Here is a 21,721-nt window from a genome sequence, read left to right as displayed (position 1 = left end):
ACAAAACAGTTGACATCAAATATGCATATTTATACATATATTCCCGCCTATGGATTCATGATTTCGCGTACGAGGTGCATTCTGATGAGCAGAGGCTCTTTACTTGGTATTATATGTAAATTGAGCTTCATGTACTACCCTCGACTACTACGAAACAAATAGACGGGGCCACGTCCAACTCCTACCTACGCCGCACACTTGCCGTTGCTGCAAACATAGTCATCCGAGCAGTCATCGTCAGATCCACAAGAAGCGCCGATGCAGTGACCCTCCCAGGAGCAGGTTGGAGGGGGGGCAGTGCCACCTCCGCTTCCGCTCCCACTGTTTGATGCGCACTTGCCATTGGAGCAAACAAAGTCGTCCGAACAGTCATCATCGGATCCGCAGGAGGCGCCGATGCAGTGGCCCTCCCAGGAGCAGGTGCCAGAGCCGCCGCCAGAGCCGCCACCAGAGCCACCGCCGCTTGAGGTCCCAAGACTCTGAACCAGCGAATCACCCAATGCTTTGATACTGGATTCAAAGGCTGAGACATTGGTTGCTTTCCAGTTGGCGCCGTTCTTGCCTGGCACGGCTTCATCGCCAACGAACCCAATGTACAGTACATCCTTAGTGCCGTGTCCAAAGTCGCCATTCAGACCCTCGTTAGGGAAGCACAGCTGTGCAAGTGAAATAGCTGCTTCGCCTGTTGTCGGCTCTGTGTTGGTATCGCCCCAGATACCATACCACTAAAGAGGGGGGAGGGGATAAAAGTAGTAAGCGCACACTGACTTGAATAGGTACTATCGAAACACGCGCTCCAGAAAAAAACCAAAGGCGTAACTCACCACTTGATTGTTGCAAACAACAGCCATTACACTCAACGGCTTCATGCCATACTGCTCGGGGTTGAAAAATGGTGGCTCGTTGAAAACGACATATGGATGAATATTGGCATTCAAATCTGAAATGCCATAGGACTGGACAGTGTCTTTGAACGCCGTCTCGCCATATCCAGTAGGGTCATTTGAGCAGTCGCCAGCCTTATCATCGGAGCCATCGCAGTCGACATCCATATTGTCATAGTTTCCATTGCTTCCCTTCAAGAATATAGCATTTGGGATATCTCCACAGAATACAGCGCCCGAAGAAGAGGTTCCCGAGAGCGGAGTGGCGCAAGTTCCTGCCTATTGGGGTAGATTTGGTATCAGTCATGCTCAGGTGTTGAAATTGAGACAAACAGCTAACCTTATGAGCATTATAGATTGCTTGAAGGTTGGCAGGAATTGTGTAGGCTAAAGAGCCGGTACCAGCCGTGGCAGCAAAGAGAATTGAAGAGCGCATGGTGTTTGTATTCCCGATGAAGCTTCAAACAGTGTATGGTTAATAGACAATGCAGACTGCGATCGACTGTTGCTCAGGAAAGTAGCCCCATATTATATAGCACGAAAATTAATGAATAAATACGAGTAGGCAAGGTTAGGAGTTATTGATAAAATGCCGAATAGCGTCACAAGCAGCAAGACTTGTTATAGGTGACCCCTTGTAGCTCTGTCACACACACTAAAGTAAGCTTAAATAGGAAGGCTGTTTCTCTAGGTTAATTTGGAAATGCTGCAATCACGCTATCCTTGCGTAAATATTGGTTGTGGAAGGTATACGAGAAAAGGAAGGCTCCGCTGATTCGAGGAAAAAAGTTATGACAGTACATTACTAAAGCAGCATCACAAAAAGACATTTCGTGGAGGGCAGGAATGGACTTCATATCGTCTGCGGGAGCCGCTCTATTCTCAAGTTTAACTTACGTTGGTAAGCACTAGAGCCTACGCGACACATATTCTCCTCCAATAAGGAAATGCCTTGGCGACGGTTTAATTCCAGTATTGTTATACTTGGTAGGAAGAAGAAATGCACTGGGTAAATATATGGAATGTAAGTAATCTCATGAGTTGGATATTAGATGAATGCTTTATGTTAATATTACTTGGCATGTCTGGCGAAACCCATGCCATTACGATTTTTATTCCTCCCTGCCTTGATTTTTTGTTTAGTAATCAAGAAGGGTAGTGAGATGAATTTTCAGCTACAAGTTAAGATATCACCATAACACTACCCTATGAAAAGTATCCAAAATCATGTACAGTTGCTGTTCAATTAAAAATTAAATTTCATGTGCAACATGCTGGTATCAATTCAGTGCAGTATATAGATACAGAGATATATACGGTAAACATGAATATAACATCCATGAGCTGCATTTGATTCAAAAGTATGTGTGATGTATATAATTGCGCAAGTACACAAATTTTCGAATACCAACCAGGTAAGATGGATACACAATAGATGCGATCGGTAATACAAACAAGGCAACAGCTGACTAGTGTAGGGGTACCACTTTTAAATGCTGGTTCAGAGAATGGAAGAGTATGAATTGATTACTAAGTATATTCCAGGTATGCAAACAGTACACTTGACAGGAATAATTAATCTTTAAGCAGCCATACAATTTACCTCTAGTATGAAACATGAAAAATTTCTACTTGCCAGACGGTCTCCTGCTCTGCTCTTAGGAGTAGGAAGTCGATGATAAACAGCAACTCAAGTAATATTTCTGCTGGTTTGCAAAGACAGCATGATATGTTTTTAGACGATAAAAAATACCAACTTTTAATCTTCACTATACACCAGGGAAAAATAATAAAGTAGCTCACGAAAAGTCAACACCCTAATTACATTTGTACCTGAGTTTTTTAGATACAAAGAACACGACTCAGGGCCAACGGCGTTTATCCTAAATGCGCAAGTGCTGTCGGGAGCACCGACAACGCTGTTCTGGAGCGGTCGTTGGTTTCTACCGCAGTCTCTGAAATTGACTCAGCGGTAACTAGTGCTTCCTAGTTAGGTAGGTACCTGTAGGTGCAAGCACTCGTATTGGCTGATTAGCTTCACCGAGTCTGTTGTGTAAGCGCGTTTCAGCCTTAGCCACTGTTTGTGCTGTCAGTGTCGTGCATAATCATTCAAGTACTGCTCTTGCGCATGTCTCTGGGACTTTCAGAATACAGCAATTGGAATACACGGGGTTGATGGGAGCTTAAGGAACAACAAGGTTTACCATATTTATAGTTTCATAGCAATGCTTGATAATGAACCAATCTGAAAATAGAAGAACGGCTCGTCGTAAATATATACCGAGTGCCCGACATCTTCCGCTGCTCTTTCTGTGGAGTCTAATTTCTCCGTAGCTAGGGGGAAGCTTATCCACCAAAGACAATTATGTTATTTCTGCCCAAAGAGAGGAACGTGCTCTCTCTAAAAAGGAAGGCCAATTTTTTATAATTACCTTTTTGCTTACATATGTCGGCATCCATGTTAATTTAGCGCTATAATGCTTTCATTCTCAGCTGGGATTTACCAAGAAGGGCAGGACAGTCGTGTCTATAAGCTTATATCCAATTAATATTTTCAAACTATTTGATCCTCCATGAACATGCAAATAATACTCGTACGGTCTTTCGGGCCGTTTATTCGTATAAGGGCTGTTCTTTATATAATGAAAATATCATTGCAAACTAGGAAATATAAGTAGCTCAGTGTTTCCGGTGTAATTGGGTCGGTATTCAGCGACAATTGTCCCAAGGAAACAAGCCAGCTTTGAACAAGTCTCTATTCACGGTTTTTTTATATTCAATCGTCCGTCTCATTCAAAATGAAGGGTCAAATTACTGCGTCTCTCGGCTTTTTTGCCAAATTGGCTCTCTCTCAGTCTGTCATCTACAGCGGAAGTGGATATGGAACATACTACTACGATATTCAACACCCTCAATCCTGCGGCCAGGATCTCTCGGTCGCAAACACGGGCAATGTCGAATGCAGCCAGTTTATCGCCCTGAACTTGAACCAAATTAACAGCAACAATCTTGTTGCTATGAACCACAGTTTGATTGCCAGTAACCTGGCCCAGTACTGTGGTAGACAGGTTGTTGTCAGCGTTAATGGACAACCGTCAAGCACTCCATTCTTTATTGGTGATGGCTGTGAGCGATGCGGTACTGGATCGTCTACTGGTCCATGGAACCCGAACGGAGCTCCTGGACTGGATTTCAGTTTCTCTGCTCTCAGCGCATTGAACTCAAATGCATGCAACAACGGACACATCGATATCAGCTGGCAAGTCTTGGATACGACTCTTTACAACTTCGATACCAACGCCCCAGGCCAGCCAGAGGGCCCCGTCAGCGGCGGCGGCAACCCTGGAAATGGCGGTGGCAACCCTGGAAACGGTGGTGGTTCAACCTGCACTTGGGCAGGCCACTGCCAGGGCGCGAGCTGCTCCTCAGACAACGACTGCTCTGACTCGCTCGTTTGCAACAGCGGCGTATGCAGCGCTGACTCAGGTAGCAGCGGCTCTACTCCACCAGCAACTTGCAGCTGGGAAGGCCACTGCCAGGGCGCAAGCTGCTCCTCAGATGACGACTGCTCTGACTCGCTCGTTTGCAACAGCGGCAAATGCAGCCCTTAAATGGCTTGATGAATTCGCGGGAGCTTTATATATAGTTCTTTCTGCACGTATATATATTTTGGTCACTCATGTCTATGGACATTGCTAGACAACACTGGCATAGCTGGTAGTCTAAGATGACACTGTAAATGACTCTACACGTATATAGCTTTTAAAATACATTGTATATAACATCTTACTATGCCTTCTCATGTCTTGAATCATGGTGAATTTTGAGAGGAATACAAATTTTATGTAGAAGATGATTTGCCGGCTTCCCTAAATCCACTACTATCTCTAGTTATTACCAACTTGATGGTGAAAGAATAGCAAATCGTAATTATAAACAGCTTGGGGGATAAATATTGCGCGCCAATTAGCTGCCACAGGTGGTAGCCTAACCAAATAATTTTGGATACATTATATATGGACTTATTAATCTGGAGACATGTTACATTTTCTTAGTTCCCCTGGGAAGGATCGATATCATACTCCACGTCCGTTCGAATAATATACTTAGCACCCTTTGTGACGCTTGAGCCTTCATGCAGTAGGGCGCCGTTCGTTTCTCCATGTGGAAATATTGCTACACCGCCTATGACTGGACGCACTCGATAGGCATTGAGTCTTCCTTCGGATGGAGCTGGGACAAAAAACGTGGTTTGTCCTCCTTCAAATTCGTCGTTGAGGTATAATAAAAAGGTAAATAAGGAGCTTTGCTTCTTTCCTGCGGGAGAGTCGTCGTATACATATGTATCGTCTGGACGAATACCGGACGGCGGCCATGCTCCATCGATATGGCACCGATATTCTGCACCAGGAACGTATCGGTACACACGGAAACGTCGATTAATGCCACGAGCTAAGCGACCATTGATCGATGCCGGCACAAAAGGCGAAATACGCGCCCAAAGCCTATCATGGAATGAGGTATCGACGATCCAGTAAAAATTGTGCGCCAAAACACTTGTGTCACCACCTTCGCGCACAGGAGTGTCAGGAAGAAAACCAACGGTTTCTCCAATAGCAATAATAGCCTTGCATTCAGAAGGTGAAAGAACGTTTGTCGCAAGACTGAGATTGGCCACGTTTGGATGTTTGTGGAGTTTAATCTGAGGGCATTCTGATGATAGCAGTACGGTATCAGGCTGAGATGTGTAGAGGATAGCTGGGTGATAGTTGGGAGGATTGCGGAGGTGGCCAGGAGTTGTTTCAATGATACGTAGAGAAGAAGCCGCCGTGCCGGGTGCTGATGCAAATATTGATTTATCTAGAACGGAGTCATAGATTTGATATGGTGTAGTAGATGATCGTAGATCCCATGTTGCTTGAAAAGCGATTCGAGGAGACAATCCAGGTAAAAGCTTCCCCGGCCCCGAGTTGCCATCCACTGGGCAGCTAACACGTAATACGGCATCTAGTACGCTAAGAAGCTCATCATCCTTTGCAGAGCGTTCAGGGTCATTGGCATTTGTTTGCCTAGGTTGCGTTACAACGTCAAGATCTCGCACCCAGCGGCAGAGTGCACCTAGCTTCGGTTCCTCGCCTCTGAGACGCATCTCCGCGAGTAAAATTTTCGCCTCGAGGTACTTCTCATCAGCGAGTGCAGCAGACACTCTTGCCGTGAGATTTGCAGCCTCCGCTAAGAAATTTTTAGTTGCACCACCATATTAGACATTGGTAGCTTGACATACTGGTAGCATTGACACCTGTAGTGCATGACTGTCGAAAATCATACACGGCTGTTCGAAGGTTTCTGCAAAGTTTGGACTTTGTTAAGCTTGGGTATTGCGCTAGCGTAGTAAGAGTATCAATCGTCACTTCGAGCTCTTCATCTGAGATGACCGACTGTAAACGCTTAATCTCGAATGGTTCGTCAGCGGGGATTGTGGTGACGGCCAAAGCTGTCTTTGTGACTTTAGCGTGTTTTTGGGGAGTTCCTCCCTGTGCATTACGCTTGCGCTTTGCAGACTTGGATTGTGTCATCGTTATGGCTGTATATATGTACAATATGGTATATGATGCCTGGAATAACTACTAGGTGAGCCTGTTCCTCTTGACTGCCCGAGAGAATTTTTACGGAATCATAAAAGTCAGGCTGGCAGATGCCGGAATAACTAAAATCCGGCGAAACTTTAATGGCTGCTCCTCAGCATTACATTGCCAGTATACCTACGATGTGTAAAAGAAAATTAATTATTTGCCTATATTATTAATTGGAAAGAACCTAGGGGATTTATTGAAAATTAGCTGGCATTATAACAAAGTCATATTCTTGTAGCCTTTGTTAAATTGGTTAGATCGCATGATATACCGCAGGTATATATTTTTTTTTTTAGAAAAACAAGCCCAAATTTTTTGGGTCTCTACAGCTATGTAGCAGCCGCACTAGCTAGCGTAATGCTTGGCGATGTAATGCTTGGCGATATAATGCTTGGCGATGCTAGCTTAAATTTTGCATCAACTAACATTCGGCAGGAGAATTAATTTATCTGGCCTGTCAAAAGCGTCAATATAGCCAATTATTATCCTGATTGCGCTCTATTACCCCTGGATCCATAAGAAGGCGACTGAATACCTTTATTTCCATGTTTATATTGTCTCTTGTTATTCTCAAAGGTCATTAAGTCGCGTTGGCGACCGCTGAATTAACGAGGGCCGGGTATAAGTATTAAGAGCATCTCAATAAGTTGCTGGAAGAGAACAAGTGTTCTTTAAACGCAACACATCATTCCATGGAAAGAGTGAAGTTCAATATTCAAGACTTATGAATGCGAGTTGCTGTTGGGTTTTTCGTGTCTCTTATCTGTATTTTTAACAGCCATATAGCCGTCTCGAATTGATGTGCGCTTCTTCTTTTCTTTTCTTTTATCACAGCTTCACTAAGAATTCAATTAAAAGGAATGATTATGAATTGACTTCTTGGTAACACGTACTGCATCTCGGCTAATCGGCTGCCGACCAAGCGGCAGTGCCACAAATGACCATTCTTTTCGGGCTAGGTAAGGACGAATGCATGGATCAACGTCTAGTTTAGCGAAAAAGAGCGAATGAACGATGGGCGACCGGAGTTTTGTTGCCGGGAAGGATTAGAAAGTTCCTCTAGCAATTCGCCTGCAATAAACCATAGCCGCTCCTCCCCTTTCAGGAAATGATTCTACGCCAAAGGCGGCGCGGGGAGTGATAAGCTAGTTGGAACTTTTGCTACCCCACCATCCTACTATTATATACGACATGCAGCTACGATCTATACGATTAGTACTGTGAATATGTTGCCAATATATAGTTCTGATGTTGTCGAAAAAAGTAACATGGATCAGTTCTCTCCTCTTTATGAGAGGCTGGCGAGGAGCAAACCATCGACATTATGGCTGATCAGCAAGACGCTATCAATGCTCACGTGGCAGTGGATGGTAAAGAGGTAGGGGGGAGAGAAAAGCATCATGAGATCACTCCAGAAAATCCAGCGTCCAACGCTGAAAGTAGCGAAAAGAAGCTTGGAATGGATGCAGAGGTTGAGAGAGCCATCAGCTTTGCCGAGGATGAGAATGACGACAGCTACGATGTCAGGAAGGAAAACCGATTTGGTGAGGTTACGGTAATAGATAACGCAAAAGATCTAATTACGCACGTTCTTCATGTGGACGACAATCCAGATGACTCTCCGTGGACATTTCGCGCACTGACAATTGGTAAGTTTGGATAGTTTGCTATTTCTCATATTTTCACTAACAAGATTTGATACTGCTTCCAGGCCTCATTTTGTGCATTTTCGCGTCAGTGCTACAGGAGATCTTCTATTTCAAGCCCCAGGTCATCTACGTGTCAGTTGTATTCCTTACAGTGATTGCATACATTTTGGCTTTACCATTTCATTTCATCCCACGCCCGAGTGGTGATGGCATCATAGCACGACTATGTCGCTTTCTCAATCCGGGCGATTTCAATTCCAAAGAGCACGCGTTCATGGTGATTATGGGCTCTGCTGGCTCAACATCTGCAGTAGCAACGCAGATCCTTGCCGCTCAGCGACTCTATTATGGGTCAAACCCGAACCAAGGTGCTGCCATCTTTCTCGTTATTGCTTCACAGTTCCTGGCGTATGGCATCGCAGGTCTGCTTCGTACCGTCCTGGTGCAGCCAGCTAAGATGTTATGGCCAATCAATATTCCCGTCAATACACTATTAGAGACGTTACACCGCGACAAAGCTGAGACCAAAAAACGGCTCAAATATTTCAGTATATTCTTTAGCGGTGCATTTTTTTGGGAGATCATCCCATTGTGGATCGCACCAATCTTTCAAGGCATTTCGATTCCTTGCTTGGCTCGGCAGGACAGCCTGGTGTATACCAATCTATTTGGAGGAGCGCAGAACAACGAAGGCCTCGGTTTTCTTGGACTTTGCTTTGATTGGAATTACATTGCCGGACTAAACTCGCCTCTTTGGTATCCGCTCTATACGCTGGTCAACAGCTTGACAGGATATTTGATATGTATTGTCCTATTCATGGGAGTTTACTACGGCAACGTGTGGCGATCTATGGATTTCCCATTCTTGTCGCAGCTACTATACGACGGGTCGTCTAATTCCACTAACTTTGTCGAGTACAACCTCACGGTTGTTCTCAACCATGACAACACAATTAATAGCACGCTCGTTGCCGATCAAGGATTCCCCTTTCTATCTGGGTCATATGTGGTTTATCTAATCACAACAAATCTTGGCATTACTGCTGCCATTGTTCATATGCTACTCTGGAATTATGGCGACATCAAGGAGGGGTGGGCTTTTTTGCGCCCGTCTAATTTGCGAAAACTCACAAACGCTTCAACTTATATGTTCTGGCGGAAGCAGAGCAGTGAATACGAACAAAATCGGCGGCAGCAGGCCATTGCCAACGATGAAGTGGATCCACACTACAAGCTGATGATGCAAAACGGGTATGCCGAGGTGCCGAATTGGTGGTATGGGCTCGTTCTTGTACTATCATTTGTCATCGGCATCATAACCCTTTATTCGATCAAGTCAACACTGCCTTGGTGGGCTTTTATTGTATCGAATATATTTGCCGCACTTTTTATCCTCTTCTTTGGAGCGCAGATGGGCCTCACTGGATTCCAGTTCAACCAACAGCCTGTCATTCAAATGTTGAGCGGCTATCTATTGCCTGGAAAGCCCTTGGCCAACATGTACTTCACTGTATTTGGATTCAACGGCATCCAACAAGGTCAGTGGCTGCTGCGCGATCTAAAATTGGCTCAGTTGGCGCATTTACCGCCCAAAGCGACCTTTACAGCCCAAATGCTGGGCACAATTATCGGGGCCATCATGGACTACGTGATGATGGTCAGTATTGTGGACAACCAGACAAGCACTTTGCTGTCTATAGATGGCACCAATATCTGGTCCGGTCAAAATGTGCAGTCGTATAACACGCTGGCGGTAGCTTGGTCACTAGCTAAGAATATGTTCTCGGTTGGTAGCCAATACCAATGGGTCACATTGTCGTATTTGCTCGGATTCGCAGCACCCATTCCGTTTTGGTTGGCTTGGAAACTAACTAAGCGCGAGTTTTTCCGCGATGTGAACACATCGATCATCATTTGGTATAGTGGTGTGCTTTGCGTCGGCGTCAACTCATCACTCCTCATGTTTTTCGGCCTTGGAATATTTGCCCAATTTTACCTCCGGCGCTTTCACCCTGGACTTTTCATTAAATACAACTACCTAATCTCTGCCGCCCTGGATGGCGGTACACAAGTAATGGTATTCATCCTCAGCTTTGCTGTTTTGGGTGCCAGCGGGACACAATACAACTTTCCCACTTACGCTCTCAATAACGGTGGAACAAACAATAACAAAAACATCGACTACTGCATGTTTAATGCCGCAGACGGTGCTTAGAGCCGCACGAGTCGCTAATATTGAGCTTAAGTAGCCGTGTACGCGGTGGTCAGTAAGATGTTGAAGGGGAATGGGTAAGATGATAGGACAAAGTAAATCCTGTTTCGTTGCTTTAGAGTGATGAAGATAGCAAACAATGACATGACCATTATGCTAGATACTTCGGATATTAAGAATAATTAGTGATAATAGCGAGAGTGACAGCTTTGTAATAGTTGGGAACTTGAGAAGGCGGAGAGAGCATCCACAAGCAATGGTTTCTTAACGCTTTAATAAATATAGTTATGGAATGGTTCGGATTCAGTTGATTATTTCGTACATTACTTTGAAGCGTTTGTAAAAGGTTGCTTAGTGCCCCAGACAGGTAATGGGAAATACAGTGACGGCTTTTAGCATTCCATGATGGATTGAATCGCCACATAAATCTTACTGTGTGAAATTTAAAGAGACAAAAAAAGTTAGGATGATCAGTGAAGAAGGAAACTATATTCCAAATCATGATACATTTTAATATACTATAAAATTTAGCTATATAGCTTTACATGCCCTACTCTTTTAGTACTCTATTGAAAACGTCCTTCGCTTTCTCGAATTTCTCCCCATCCACCCAGAATCCAGTAATCACTGGCTCCTGCATTTGGACGCTTCCATTTTTATCCTTTTTGCCTATTTGACTAACCCACTTCCAGTACAGCTTATTCTTCCAACCATTCTCATACCAGGTATTCATGCCTTCTTGGGGAGCATGTTGAGTGTTGGCAGTACTGGTTTTCCGTTCTCCTCAGCCAATAGACTCAGATCATGGCACACCGCAACAAAGACATTTTCGGCTTCATCAAAAGCCTCTTTCACCGTATTCGCAGTTCTTTGACCAACTATCGGATCTAAAAACGTGGATAGCTGCCCAGTGGCGACGTCGTACCATGGGTTTACGCGAGCTTCTTTGACCGATCCAGCTGCAGATAGTGGCGACTGCTGACATCTTGGATGGCGTCTTAGCAGCGACTCCGAATTTTCGATTTCCGAAACCCCAATCGTAGACCTTGGAAGATAAGGATGCGGAAATGGGTGCGAAACGTTTGGTCTCAAGACACCGCAAAATGACAAGCATCCCCAACAAGGAGAATAAACGTATCCTTTCCATGTCCATCTTTTGAGCTTGTAGCCCTAGCCAGAGCGCTTAAATGGCCCAGGTCGTGACCAGGAGTGTCTAGAAGATAGAAAGATTCATCGTCATAAAAGCCAAGGGCGTTAAATCCACCAATCTTGGACGTGGATTTGCTGAAGTCAATCTCATTATTATGACGTCCAGCGAAGTCTGACGAAAGAAAAACCGCCTCTTCCGTTCCTGTGATTTCGGGTTTCATAACCGCCATCTCTTTCCCATAATTCAATGTAGTGTTTGGCGGGAAGAGCTATACATCCCCTCGGTGATCCAAGTGGGAATGACTCCAGATGACATCATTGATAGTATCCAATGATATATCTCTCTCTTGTAAGACTTCCGGAACGTCCTTTTCAACGTTGATTCCAACACAGAAGGCAAGTGGGTCTCGAACTTTGGGCGGTAGATTCCACCAGTCTTTCCGAACGCCCAAATCAAAGACAGCTTTCTTTCCAAGGTTTTCGTTTTCAATCAAATATGCTGTATCTGCTCCATTGAGAATTTCATGCCCCTCAGCTACTGGATCTAGCAAAAGAGCTGAAGGTAGGCTCATTATTCCGACATCTTTTATAAGCCGAACACGAACAGTATGTGTCGACGGGGGCGCAGTGAGCCATCGTTGCTGAGTAGCCATGCTCAACTTATTGGAATAATTAAACAGAGGTGCCCGTAAATTTACTATGGAACAGTTAAAATATTAATACTAGCTATGGGTTAATATACGGTAATGTACGGGTGCTCACATATCCGTCGGTAAAGCCACACTAATCTCCGGACTCGAAATATGTGGGCGACCTGCAACCTCGGTAGTAGAAGACTAAATAGTAAGAAAAAAGAGGGCGTTACATGTTACATTGAAGCCAACTACATTCAGGAAAGAATAAGTTGGAGAGTGTTAAAAGTTCTACATTTGAATGTAGGCCGCCCAAAGAATAGCATATCCCCTACGACATCACATCTAGCTTTGTATTGTCAGAGCCCTACATTTTTGTGAGCGCGAAAGTTTTACATTTATGAAATGACACTCGACCACTACTACTTCAACGACAAATGCAACTTTGATGGATTGAGGAAAATAAAATATCGAGAAATAAAACCAATCAAGATCTTAATGTAAAGGAAGTAGGTTATCATGATGTAAACCTAGAAGCTTTCGAGCTATGAAAGAGCTTCAATCATGAACATTATGCAGGATATATGTTTGCACAATATGAGAGGGAACCTAGGTCTTGTATTTAGATGTACAACGGTACAATTTCACTCTCTTTCCCTCTCTTTCTCTTTCCCCACGCGCGCGTGTGTGTCAAGTAAAATACCCTAATACTTTTAGATACTGCTCCATTTTTTTGGCTTGTTTTTTTCTAGCTTCCGATTTCGTTAATTTAGCACCAGCATAAGTATACTTATTATAATGTTCATGCATACTAGCAATTTAGGCAACTGCCAATTCTAGAATGCTTAAAAATGGTGATCTTCTAATGATTCCTCACTTTGTTCTTAATTTGTGTACCATGAGAGCTTAGTCGGCTCGAATTTTCTCGCGCTTAGAATAAAAGATTATATTTCGTCTCCTACAACGATAATTAGTTGCCGATATCAAACCCTTGCAGTTTCTACTTTAGGAATAGAAGATCAAAGACGGCTCCTTATCATTCACATTGCCATTCCTCATAATACTGGAAACTCCACTTGCAGTTTCAGGCCATGGAATGCAGTAAATGAACACTCACAGACATCGCTGCCGAAGCAATTGGACGAGATTTCTAATAAAGCTATGCTATAGTGAATACAGGCTTCGTCATTGTACATATATTACAGTCTGTCCACTGCTGTTGAGGTCAAGTTGCGATGCTACAGTCGAATCTACCGTCAACACTGCTGCGTAATCATTAAAACCCTAACGTGCTTTCGATACACTCATTCAATATGACAGCTCAATCCCGTCTTAATGTCATTCTTGGAGCTGGCAATGTACATTATCTTAGTCATACATATACTAATGATATTTTTGCTAACGTATTTACAGCTTGGTGATAGAAAAGTCGACAAAACAGCCCGTTATGATACACCTGACGAAGTTAATGCATATCTCAATGCCTTCTACAACCGTGGCTACCGGCAAATTGATACTGCCCGCGTATACTCGACCGGCGCACCAGGCACATCTGAACCCCGACTAGGCGCTGTAGGAGCTGGTGAAAATTTCATTATTGATACCAAAGTGCTCTCGAGAGAGCCCGGAAGCCACAAAAGGGAAAAGATTGCCCAAGAGATTGAGATATCTCTTGAGGCCTTGCAAATCGCTCAAATCAATATTCTGTATCTGCATCAACCTGACCGAGCCACTCCTTTTGAAGAAACATGCGAAGCTATTGACGCGGCATATAAAGTGGGTAAATTTAAGAAATTTGGACTGTCTAATTTTACTGCAGATGAAGTTAAACAGGTTCTTGAAATTTGTGAGCGTCGATCGTTCGTAAAGCCTAGTGTTTACGAAGGGCAATACAATCCAGTTGTCCGAGGAGGAGAAAAAGAATTATTTCCTCTCTTACGCAGGCACAACATTTCCTTCTACGCATGGAGGTATGTAATTGTTTCCTATTGGCGCTCACTGAGATCATATTGGAGAGAGTAAGTAGCTAATATAGCTTGATATTCGACAATAGCCCCGCAGGAGGAGGTTTCTTCGCCGGAAATCATAAAAATGCTATATCTGGTGGCCGTTTTGATAAATCAGTGAGTATCATTCTCTCGTATTCTGCATATCAGACGTCTAGACTGCGTCTAATCTAACAGAGATAGACTTTTCTTGGTGCAATCTACTCAGCGCTGTATTTGAAGCCTGCGATTGAAGCAGCAACCGAAAACGCACTGGCAGTGGCTGCTAAGCATGGAATTAGCGGCCACGCTGCGGCGTTAAGGTGGACTGCATATCATAGCGTACTTGACACCGAGTACGATGATGCGATTATCATTGGCTCGTTTACGGTGGATCAACTCAACTCCAATCTCGATGTCATCGAGCAAGGACCTCTTCCAGAAGACATTGTCAAAGCTATCAGCGCTTTGTATAAGGAAGTGGGAGAAGAAGAAATTCCATATCACTTTTAGAGGCGAAATGGCTGGTCGCGACATCCGTCATTCACAGCTCAATTCCTCGCAACGCTCAATTACGTGAGGAAGAACCTACCAAGCTGGCAGAACTGCCGTAAAAAACTCGGCAATTTCAAATGCCCGTGCTGCTTTAGGAAACTGCATGGCTTGGCATTCTAGTTATAGTATAGCGCAAATTTTAAAATTAGTGCTTTTCAAGTAGTCTCCCGAAAAGCGATTTTGGATTTATCATCCAAATTGCACCCTAAAATCAGCTCAAAAGCTCCCTTATAGTGGACTCTCGTGAACAATCTGCATATGATTCCAAATGACTTGTTGAGCTGCATTTAAATATTAGTATTATGTTCAATAAGCGATTACCATGAGCTCGCCGCAACAGAAGCAAAACATACATTTCGTCTATCTCACAGATCCAACTAAAGACAGTGCAATATCGTCTCACAGAGCTGCAAAATCACATGCTGCGCGTCACGGCCATGCAAGAGTACGTAGGCATAGAATGAACAAGTACCAACAGCAGAAGGATAAACATGAAGGGGGCAATCAAGTACCACATGCATCCGCCTCAGACTCAGCGGTAAGCGCTGGCCGTACACGCTCTGCGGAAGCCTCAAGTTCCAGCCATGCGAATGAAGGTGGTCGTGAAATAATTCTATACCCTCCTCGCGCATCTCAGCCTCTTTTTTTGGAAACGTCAACGATTTCTTCATTCCATAAGAATGTATACTCTGTTCATGGCCTTGAGTTCAACCGCACAGAGCAATTTCTTTTACACCACTGTAAGTACCTAATCACTATTCCAAACCTCCTCAGTAATGCAATCAATAAGCACGGGCTTCTATCGCTGATCATTTCAATGACACGATTTTAGATGTAACCTTTGTTATTCCCTTTGGCAAGCGGCATTGCAGAAAATACACAAATTCTGATGTATGGAAACGCTTCATGCTCACGGAACTGATTCCTCTCGCGCTATCAAACTCTGGATTGCTAAGCGCAATCTTGCTCTCTTCTTGCCGTAGCCTTTTTAAGCAAGAGCAAAACAAATATTATGTAGAGTTAGCTACTTACTATAAGTTAGCTTGCTTACGGTCTATGAGTGAACTACTTGCATCGCAGAATCGCCAGGTGAGTGACTCAGCCATCGCCCAGGCTTCTTTGCTCGCTGCAGATGAGGTAAGCACATGTCTGCTTATGCCATTGCATAAATACTGAAAAGAAATTCCTGCAGATCAATATTGGGGATAGAAATACGTCAAAGCAGCACATGGATGCTGCTAAAAGCATGGTTGATCTGAAAGGAGGAAATGACAAGCTTGGTTTAAATGGTTTTCTCGGCGCTCTGGTAGATACCTTAACCTGCGCAGTAGCACTTCGGAATCCAATTGGTGAGTCTCCCCATCCTCAATTCGGTAAATTACCTAACCTAAATATAATCCAGACTGCGAACGCTGAGAGAGATACTGCGTCTAAAGAAAGTATATTAAAAGTTCCTGCTCTATAGTGAACTAGCTAGATCGCAGAAATACTTGCATGTAAAACCTCCAAGATTCACTTTGTCAGATTAGGTCATCATTTCCCTGTTCAATAGTGCCTTTCCACTCTATTGATACATATATACGATAAGTAGAGCGATAAACAATTCCCAATTCCAATCCTATAGGGTAGTGGTACCTTGTGTCTAATTTTTATTTTTTTTATTTTTTTTATTTTTTTTATTTTTTTATTTTTTTTATTTTTTTTTATTTTTTTTATTTTTTTTATTTTTTTTATTTTTTTTATTTTTTTTATTTTTTTTATTTTTTTTATTTTTTTTATTTTTTTTATTTTTTTTATTTTTTTATTTTTTTTATTTTATTTTGTTTTATTTTATTTTTCTTTATATAATTTATTCAATCACAGGCGATATCCCTCACTCTTAATAAAAAGTGTATTATAAAGCGAGAAGAGAAAGAGCTTTATACATACATGTCATGAAAAGAGAAAGGTGCCTAAGTATAAGTCTTAGTGACATGGCTGTAAACAGCATTGAATGGCAATTCCAATCGGGTCTAACTCATTTCATGCAGTCAGCACATTGCCCGCAACGACGGCCAGTAGCACTTACTGGAAATACAATTATTCGTATTCAGAATAATCACACGATAGTAAGACATTGCGCAGTGCACGAAGAGTAAGCTTGCTGCTATGCGTCTTCGTAATGGGTATCGATGCTAGGTAAAATTGGATTTGAAGGGTGTCATCCGCAATGACATTGCCATGTCTGAGAGCGGAGCCTGACGTGAATATTACAAGCATAAATTCTTGCTGCTTGGCAATTGATTGATGTACGTATATGATACTATGTTTTATTCTTAAAGCGGGCTTTCCGATCTATACAGCGTTGTCGGTCTGTGATAGAGACACATTGGAATTGATCTAATACGGTGATGAGGCTGGAAAACGTATGGTGCATGCCGCTTATGGATTCCTATTAACATCTATACATAAAAGTAAAGTTGAAGGAAAAGGCCTGCAGGATTAAACTCTTCGTTTTGCATCTATATAATATGATCCATCAGTCGTAACAGCAGAGTGCTTGGATGACATGTCCAATTAATAGTAAACCCAGTTCAAATAAGACAGTTATAAGTAGAAGAATTGAGACCTCAAAGAGATGTCATGTTTCAGAAGGAAAATCGTTAGTTGTGGATTTAGTCGATGGCTTCTATATCTTACATTGCATGCTGCTGTTTGGGTGATAACGCAAGTTTGATGTGCTTAGTGATTTCTTGCACAATTGTGCAACATTTGAACTATCAATAAAAAAAGAATGTCCCAGCTTAAAACGACTCTTAATATTACTCAAATATGGTTTCGATTTGACAACCAGACATGATTATATTTTACACAGCAACCCACATACCAGAACCTTAGGCTGAAGGCCAGACTTAGGAACAGAAGATGCGTGTTGTTATTACTGGTGCATTTACGGAGAAGCTAAGAACTTATTGTGAGTGTTTGGGCCAATTAAGTTATTAGAATACGTGGCATTCCGTAGCGAGTTTCCGTTTCTCGCTCTGCTATTACGAATTTCTATGTCGACCCTAAGCAACGCGGTCTGCGAAGTATTACGGCGCGCGCGCCCTCGAGTCCCCGGCTGCCTAATAGGGTAAGAAGTAGCCCTTCAGATTTGTTGGACTACCTGAATGTAGTTCCTGTTAATTTCCTAGAGAAGAAAACGATGCGGTAGAAGTACTCCTTTAGTTGGCCTCTGCTGCGCTAATTTGCTCATACTACAGGAATAGGCACCCAGAAGAGGCTTTTTGGTGGTGGCAATACGATTAACGGATTATAATACGGAGTATTGTATGTAACGTTGGAGTAGTGAGCCTTGCAACAGTTCATGGACTAGCTCCCAGGCCTTAAACGGACAGTGTAATTTTCCTTGATAAGCGAGTAATATATGCTTATTTCCCAATATTTTAGTTAAAAAAAAACAACGGTTTAATGCAGCCAAGACATATAATCATACTACAGGTATGTAACAAGAGCAAGTTCAAGTGCATCTAACGGGGTTTAATGCTGCTATAAAAATAGCAATAAACATGCGGCGTCCTGGGCGTGTCTTTGGGCCGACCCGATTTGCCTTGTCTCGGGCGCGCCAGTTATACCAACAGTGCAGCGGTGCGGGCGGAGGACGAGCTCCTGCCTTTTCTATGCTCGTGGCAAGGATGATAAAAGAAAAAGTTGGCCGAAACTACGTGGATATTTTGACAGATAATATTTTCTACAGGTACCCCAATGCCTCCACCGGGGAGGAGCAGAGATCTCTGAAGGCGCAGGCAGCGATGTCTCGTGCTGTCCCCTAGAATCCACATACACTTGCATGCATGCGCTTAGCTAGTCAAAGTTGCGCATGAACTACAGGGGCCCAGTTATGTGGCTCGGCTGCAATGTATCCCAGATGCAGAAGCTGGTACATCCGAGATCAGTATTTTCGGCTGTTATTGCATCGATATCCATTAACCTTGAATTTTGACATTTGGGAGCCTAAACAATCTCGGAATTTGAATTTGATATGCTGTTTAATACACAATAAAATAGGATTCTAGAAGTGGTTCTGACAGGCAATAAGATATAAGTGAATTCACAACCTCGTGCTTGGTTATAGCACCTATGCTCAGTAATCCGCAAGTGTCCGACTTCCATGCACCGAGCAATAACAACGCCGGACCTTCATTATGGCATCTCTACTAGCAGCTTGGCCCTAATACCTAATACCGCCAAGCCTTACTCATACAGACAGTGCAATCATAAATTGTGTTTTGTTGACTATTTTTTCCGCGGCACACTACAATTCTGCACAATTCTCTCAAAGCCAAAGTTGTTGAGATGCCAATACCTGCCAATTAGGGCTACCTCCATACAGCGGTAAGCGGGATTTGGCCGTAGAACATGCCGAGGCTGACCTAAGACTACATGCCCCTGGCTTCCAGAGCCTATTTATATGCCTAATTTCACTATATACTCCACCAATTGGGGCGGTTCGGAGCAGCTGTTCGACCGTCTACTCTCAAAATATGTTTGGCAAGGTAGTATAGAGTCTTGGTAGTTGCATGGATTAATTAATCACTTTAACCTTTTTTGTAGTATACCACTCGCAAATCCGGCTTTAGCCGAACGATCTGAGCCCCAGGTGACTTTACCTCCGCATATAAGATTTACAGGCTACATTGACTTGCATGGTCCCTATATCCAATGTGCTCCAACAAAAGTCAAAAAAAAAAAAAAAAAAAAAAAAAAAGTCATCCTGTACTGTATAAGTTGAACGCTGTAGTGTAGTTCCATAGTATGAAGATTGATATCGAGATCAAATGTTGTGTTTGATATGAGCACTTTGATATATTACTAAACTGTAGTATTGCCGGAGCGTAGCGTGGCATTTTGGAACATTTTCGTCTAGCTCAAAATGAGAGAGAGTTGCCTCTCTTGCGTTGTTTGTTATAGCTTAGAATTCTCGGGCGCCTAATATAGGTTAATACTCAAACGCGTCTTAAACGGCAGTAGCTTCGAGACCATCTTAAGGTTTTAACAAGCTAAAGAAATGGGCCCTGCACAATTGCCTAGATTGGAAGCTTGATGATATGGCAGCCCGCTCAGAAAAATCTAACTAGATTAAGAACTTACAATTATCGACAAATGTAAAATAAGGTAAGCCCTACATGAATGTAATAAGAATTTTGAGTCGAGTTTTGCTCGAAGAGGAAGTTAGAATAGAGGTCACGAATTACGCATTTTGAAGCTCATAAGCGGCATCGTCTTGAGAATATAAAGAGCAGATGTCTCGATTCTTGTCCCAATCCTCATTACTCATAAGGAGAACATCATCGTTCACCAAACATTCAACAGTATCTATCAACTGATATATCTCCCCACGGACCTTAAAATCGTTCAAGATGGTCAAGAAGGTCTGTACTTTGTAGTCACTCTGCTGCACGTTCAACTAAGCTAATAACATGTTTAGATTGTTGTTGCGTCTCTGTTGTTTGGTGCGGCTATGGCCGTACCCTATCCACCATCTGTTGCTGATGGTCCTACCGCCTCTGTACCTGACACTGTTGATTTCTCCCCTAAGAAACCCAACGGCGGTAACTACATGCCTTCAAAGTCTAGCAAAGTTCCGGCTTCGAAGACTGCTGATGCGCCCGCTGCCAATGGCGACAAAATTAAGGCGCGAACCACAGGGGAGAGAGTTACTAATGGTGTTGCCCGATTCGATAACTCTAACATTCAAGATGGCGTTGGTAACGGCGTCGATCGCTATACCATGTACTGGGGCGATGGAAGCACTGGCGCCGGTTGGCCTGCTCAGAGCCAGTGGGTTTCCTTCGAGAATATGTTTAACAACTACAAGAATCAGATGTTTGCCGCCTGCGGCAACTTGCCAACTCCTCAGGCCAACGACAGCGGTCCTGAAGTGGTGCGTTGACTGCAGTCTCATTTAACCATAGCGACAAGTAAATTCTGACTGACTATTTTTAGGGCGCTATCTGGGATGGCATTCAGATGGCTGCTGCTGCTACTGGTGTCGACCATCGACTTATATTGGCTGTTATTATGCAGGAGTCTCACGGCTGCGTCCGTGTCAACACCTCCAACTTTGGAGTTCGAAACCCTGGCCTTATGCAAGATCACAATGGTGCGGCCACTTGCAATGAGAATGGCAACGTCCCGAACCCTTGCCCCTCATCAACTATTTACCAGATGATCAGCGAGGGTACTGCTGGTACCAATAGTGGCGATGGCCTTGCCAACTGCATCAATGAATCTGGCCGTAATGATGTTTCGGCTTTTTACCGAGCTGCTCGTATCTACAACTCGGGCTCTATTTCAAGCACCGGCCAGCTTCAAAACGGAATTGCTACTCACTGCTATGCTAGTGATATTGCAAACCGACTAACCGGCTGGGTCAATGCACCATCTCAATGCAACTGCGATAACAACCCTGGTAGCTGCGGCATCGTTCAGAACTAAGAAACTTTTTCTTTCTTTTTTCTTTGTTGTCTGTTCGATACAGTTGACGTACATAGTTATTTGTTTCTTGGTATCTTATTTATCTCATATGTGTGTAAATACTTGAGATTTGTAAATAGCTTTTCCGTTACAGGTACATTTATATAAAAGAAAGTTATTGGAATTGTGCCTGACTCTACACTTGAGAATTTGAACATTGTGCAAGTAGCTGGTAATCACACCACACGTAAGGGCTTAATGTCCGCTCGGATAAATGAATTTGAGATATCTATAACAAAAGAAGGAGGAATGAAAGGAGACTCGAGAAATTACCAACCTGTCTAGGTAGGAGTGCAAATGCTGATGTCGAAGCAGTAATTGCTGCTCGCCTATAATATGTCGTCTATTCTTCTTTAGTATCTCTAACTATAGTTTATCTACTCAAAATGCGAATTGTATATAGAGTATGCTCTTTAGCATTTATTGAAAACTCTTTTAGTTGGAGTTCTAGACCGTTTCAAAGGCCGTAGCTACCTGCTCACATTGCAGCTATTCCGACGCCGGAG

The 21,721-nt window shown here is 43.2% G+C and overlaps 9 protein-coding genes across 9 annotated transcripts; 5 read left to right on the top strand and 4 right to left on the bottom strand.

Annotated features, from left to right (window-relative positions):
• Nucleotides 1-22: 22 nt before the first annotated feature.
• TrAFT101_004570 (uncharacterized protein) lies at nt 23-1,530 on the bottom strand. Its single transcript, XM_024907175.2, has 3 exons — nt 1,225-1,530; nt 825-1,163; nt 23-725 (listed from the first exon to the last, which is right to left on the bottom strand). The coding sequence occupies exons 1-3, from the start codon at nt 1,318-1,320 to the stop codon at nt 186-188; spliced, it is 975 nt and encodes a 324-aa protein (XP_024765622.1). The 5' UTR covers nt 1,321-1,530; the 3' UTR covers nt 23-185.
• Nucleotides 1,531-3,682: 2,152 nt separating this feature from the next.
• Nucleotides 3,683-4,495, top strand: TrAFT101_004569 (uncharacterized protein; the record flags this gene model as incomplete). Its single annotated transcript, XM_024898765.2, has 1 exon — nt 3,683-4,495. The coding sequence occupies one exon, from the start codon at nt 3,683-3,685 to the stop codon at nt 4,493-4,495; it is 813 nt and encodes a 270-aa protein (XP_024765623.2).
• A 109-nt stretch (nt 4,496-4,604) lies between these two features.
• Nucleotides 4,605-6,502, bottom strand: TrAFT101_004568 (uncharacterized protein). Its single transcript, XM_024901620.2, has 2 exons — nt 6,169-6,502; nt 4,605-6,116 (listed from the first exon to the last, which is right to left on the bottom strand). The coding sequence occupies exons 1-2, from the start codon at nt 6,458-6,460 to the stop codon at nt 4,936-4,938; spliced, it is 1,473 nt and encodes a 490-aa protein (XP_024765624.1). The 5' UTR covers nt 6,461-6,502; the 3' UTR covers nt 4,605-4,935.
• Nucleotides 6,503-7,824: 1,322 nt separating this feature from the next.
• Nucleotides 7,825-10,618, top strand: TrAFT101_004567 (uncharacterized protein). The gene is made up of 2 exons (XM_024898830.2): nt 7,825-8,166; nt 8,229-10,618. Exons 1-2 carry the CDS (start codon nt 7,842-7,844, stop codon nt 10,379-10,381), a joined length of 2,478 nt encoding a protein of 825 aa, XP_024765625.2. The 5' UTR covers nt 7,825-7,841; the 3' UTR covers nt 10,382-10,618.
• Nucleotides 10,619-11,107: 489 nt separating this feature from the next.
• TrAFT101_004566 (uncharacterized protein) lies at nt 11,108-11,757 on the bottom strand (the record flags this gene model as incomplete). The annotated part of the gene is made up of 2 exons (XM_066127215.1): nt 11,108-11,356; nt 11,500-11,757. 2 exons carry the CDS (start codon nt 11,755-11,757, stop codon nt 11,108-11,110), a joined length of 507 nt encoding a protein of 168 aa, XP_065983324.1.
• A 39-nt stretch (nt 11,758-11,796) lies between these two features.
• Nucleotides 11,797-12,099, bottom strand: TrAFT101_004565 (uncharacterized protein; the record flags this gene model as incomplete). The annotated part of the gene is made up of 1 exon (XM_066127214.1): nt 11,797-12,099. The coding sequence occupies one exon, from the start codon at nt 12,097-12,099 to the stop codon at nt 11,797-11,799; it is 303 nt and encodes a 100-aa protein (XP_065983323.1).
• A 1,322-nt stretch (nt 12,100-13,421) lies between these two features.
• Nucleotides 13,422-14,830, top strand: TrAFT101_004564 (uncharacterized protein). Its single transcript, XM_066127213.1, has 4 exons — nt 13,422-13,517; nt 13,573-14,129; nt 14,213-14,282; nt 14,349-14,830. The coding sequence occupies exons 1-4, from the start codon at nt 13,473-13,475 to the stop codon at nt 14,655-14,657; spliced, it is 981 nt and encodes a 326-aa protein (XP_065983322.1). The 5' UTR covers nt 13,422-13,472; the 3' UTR covers nt 14,658-14,830.
• Nucleotides 14,831-14,921: 91 nt separating this feature from the next.
• Nucleotides 14,922-16,254, top strand: TrAFT101_004563 (uncharacterized protein). The gene is made up of 4 exons (XM_066127212.1): nt 14,922-15,439; nt 15,532-15,836; nt 15,892-16,048; nt 16,102-16,254. Exons 1-4 carry the CDS (start codon nt 15,022-15,024, stop codon nt 16,113-16,115), a joined length of 894 nt encoding a protein of 297 aa, XP_065983321.1. The 5' UTR covers nt 14,922-15,021; the 3' UTR covers nt 16,116-16,254.
• A 3,844-nt stretch (nt 16,255-20,098) lies between these two features.
• Nucleotides 20,099-21,176, top strand: TrAFT101_004562 (uncharacterized protein; the record flags this gene model as incomplete). The annotated part of the gene is made up of 3 exons (XM_024909205.2): nt 20,099-20,110; nt 20,167-20,622; nt 20,685-21,176. 3 exons carry the CDS (start codon nt 20,099-20,101, stop codon nt 21,174-21,176), a joined length of 960 nt encoding a protein of 319 aa, XP_024765630.2.
• Nucleotides 21,177-21,721: the final 545 nt, after the last annotated feature.

The sequence above is a fragment of the Trichoderma asperellum genome, chromosome 2 (assembly GCF_020647865.1).
Source record: "Trichoderma asperellum chromosome 2, complete sequence".
Taxonomy (NCBI): domain Eukaryota; kingdom Fungi; phylum Ascomycota; class Sordariomycetes; order Hypocreales; family Hypocreaceae; genus Trichoderma; species Trichoderma asperellum.
This window is presented reverse-complemented; position numbering and strand designations above follow the sequence as displayed.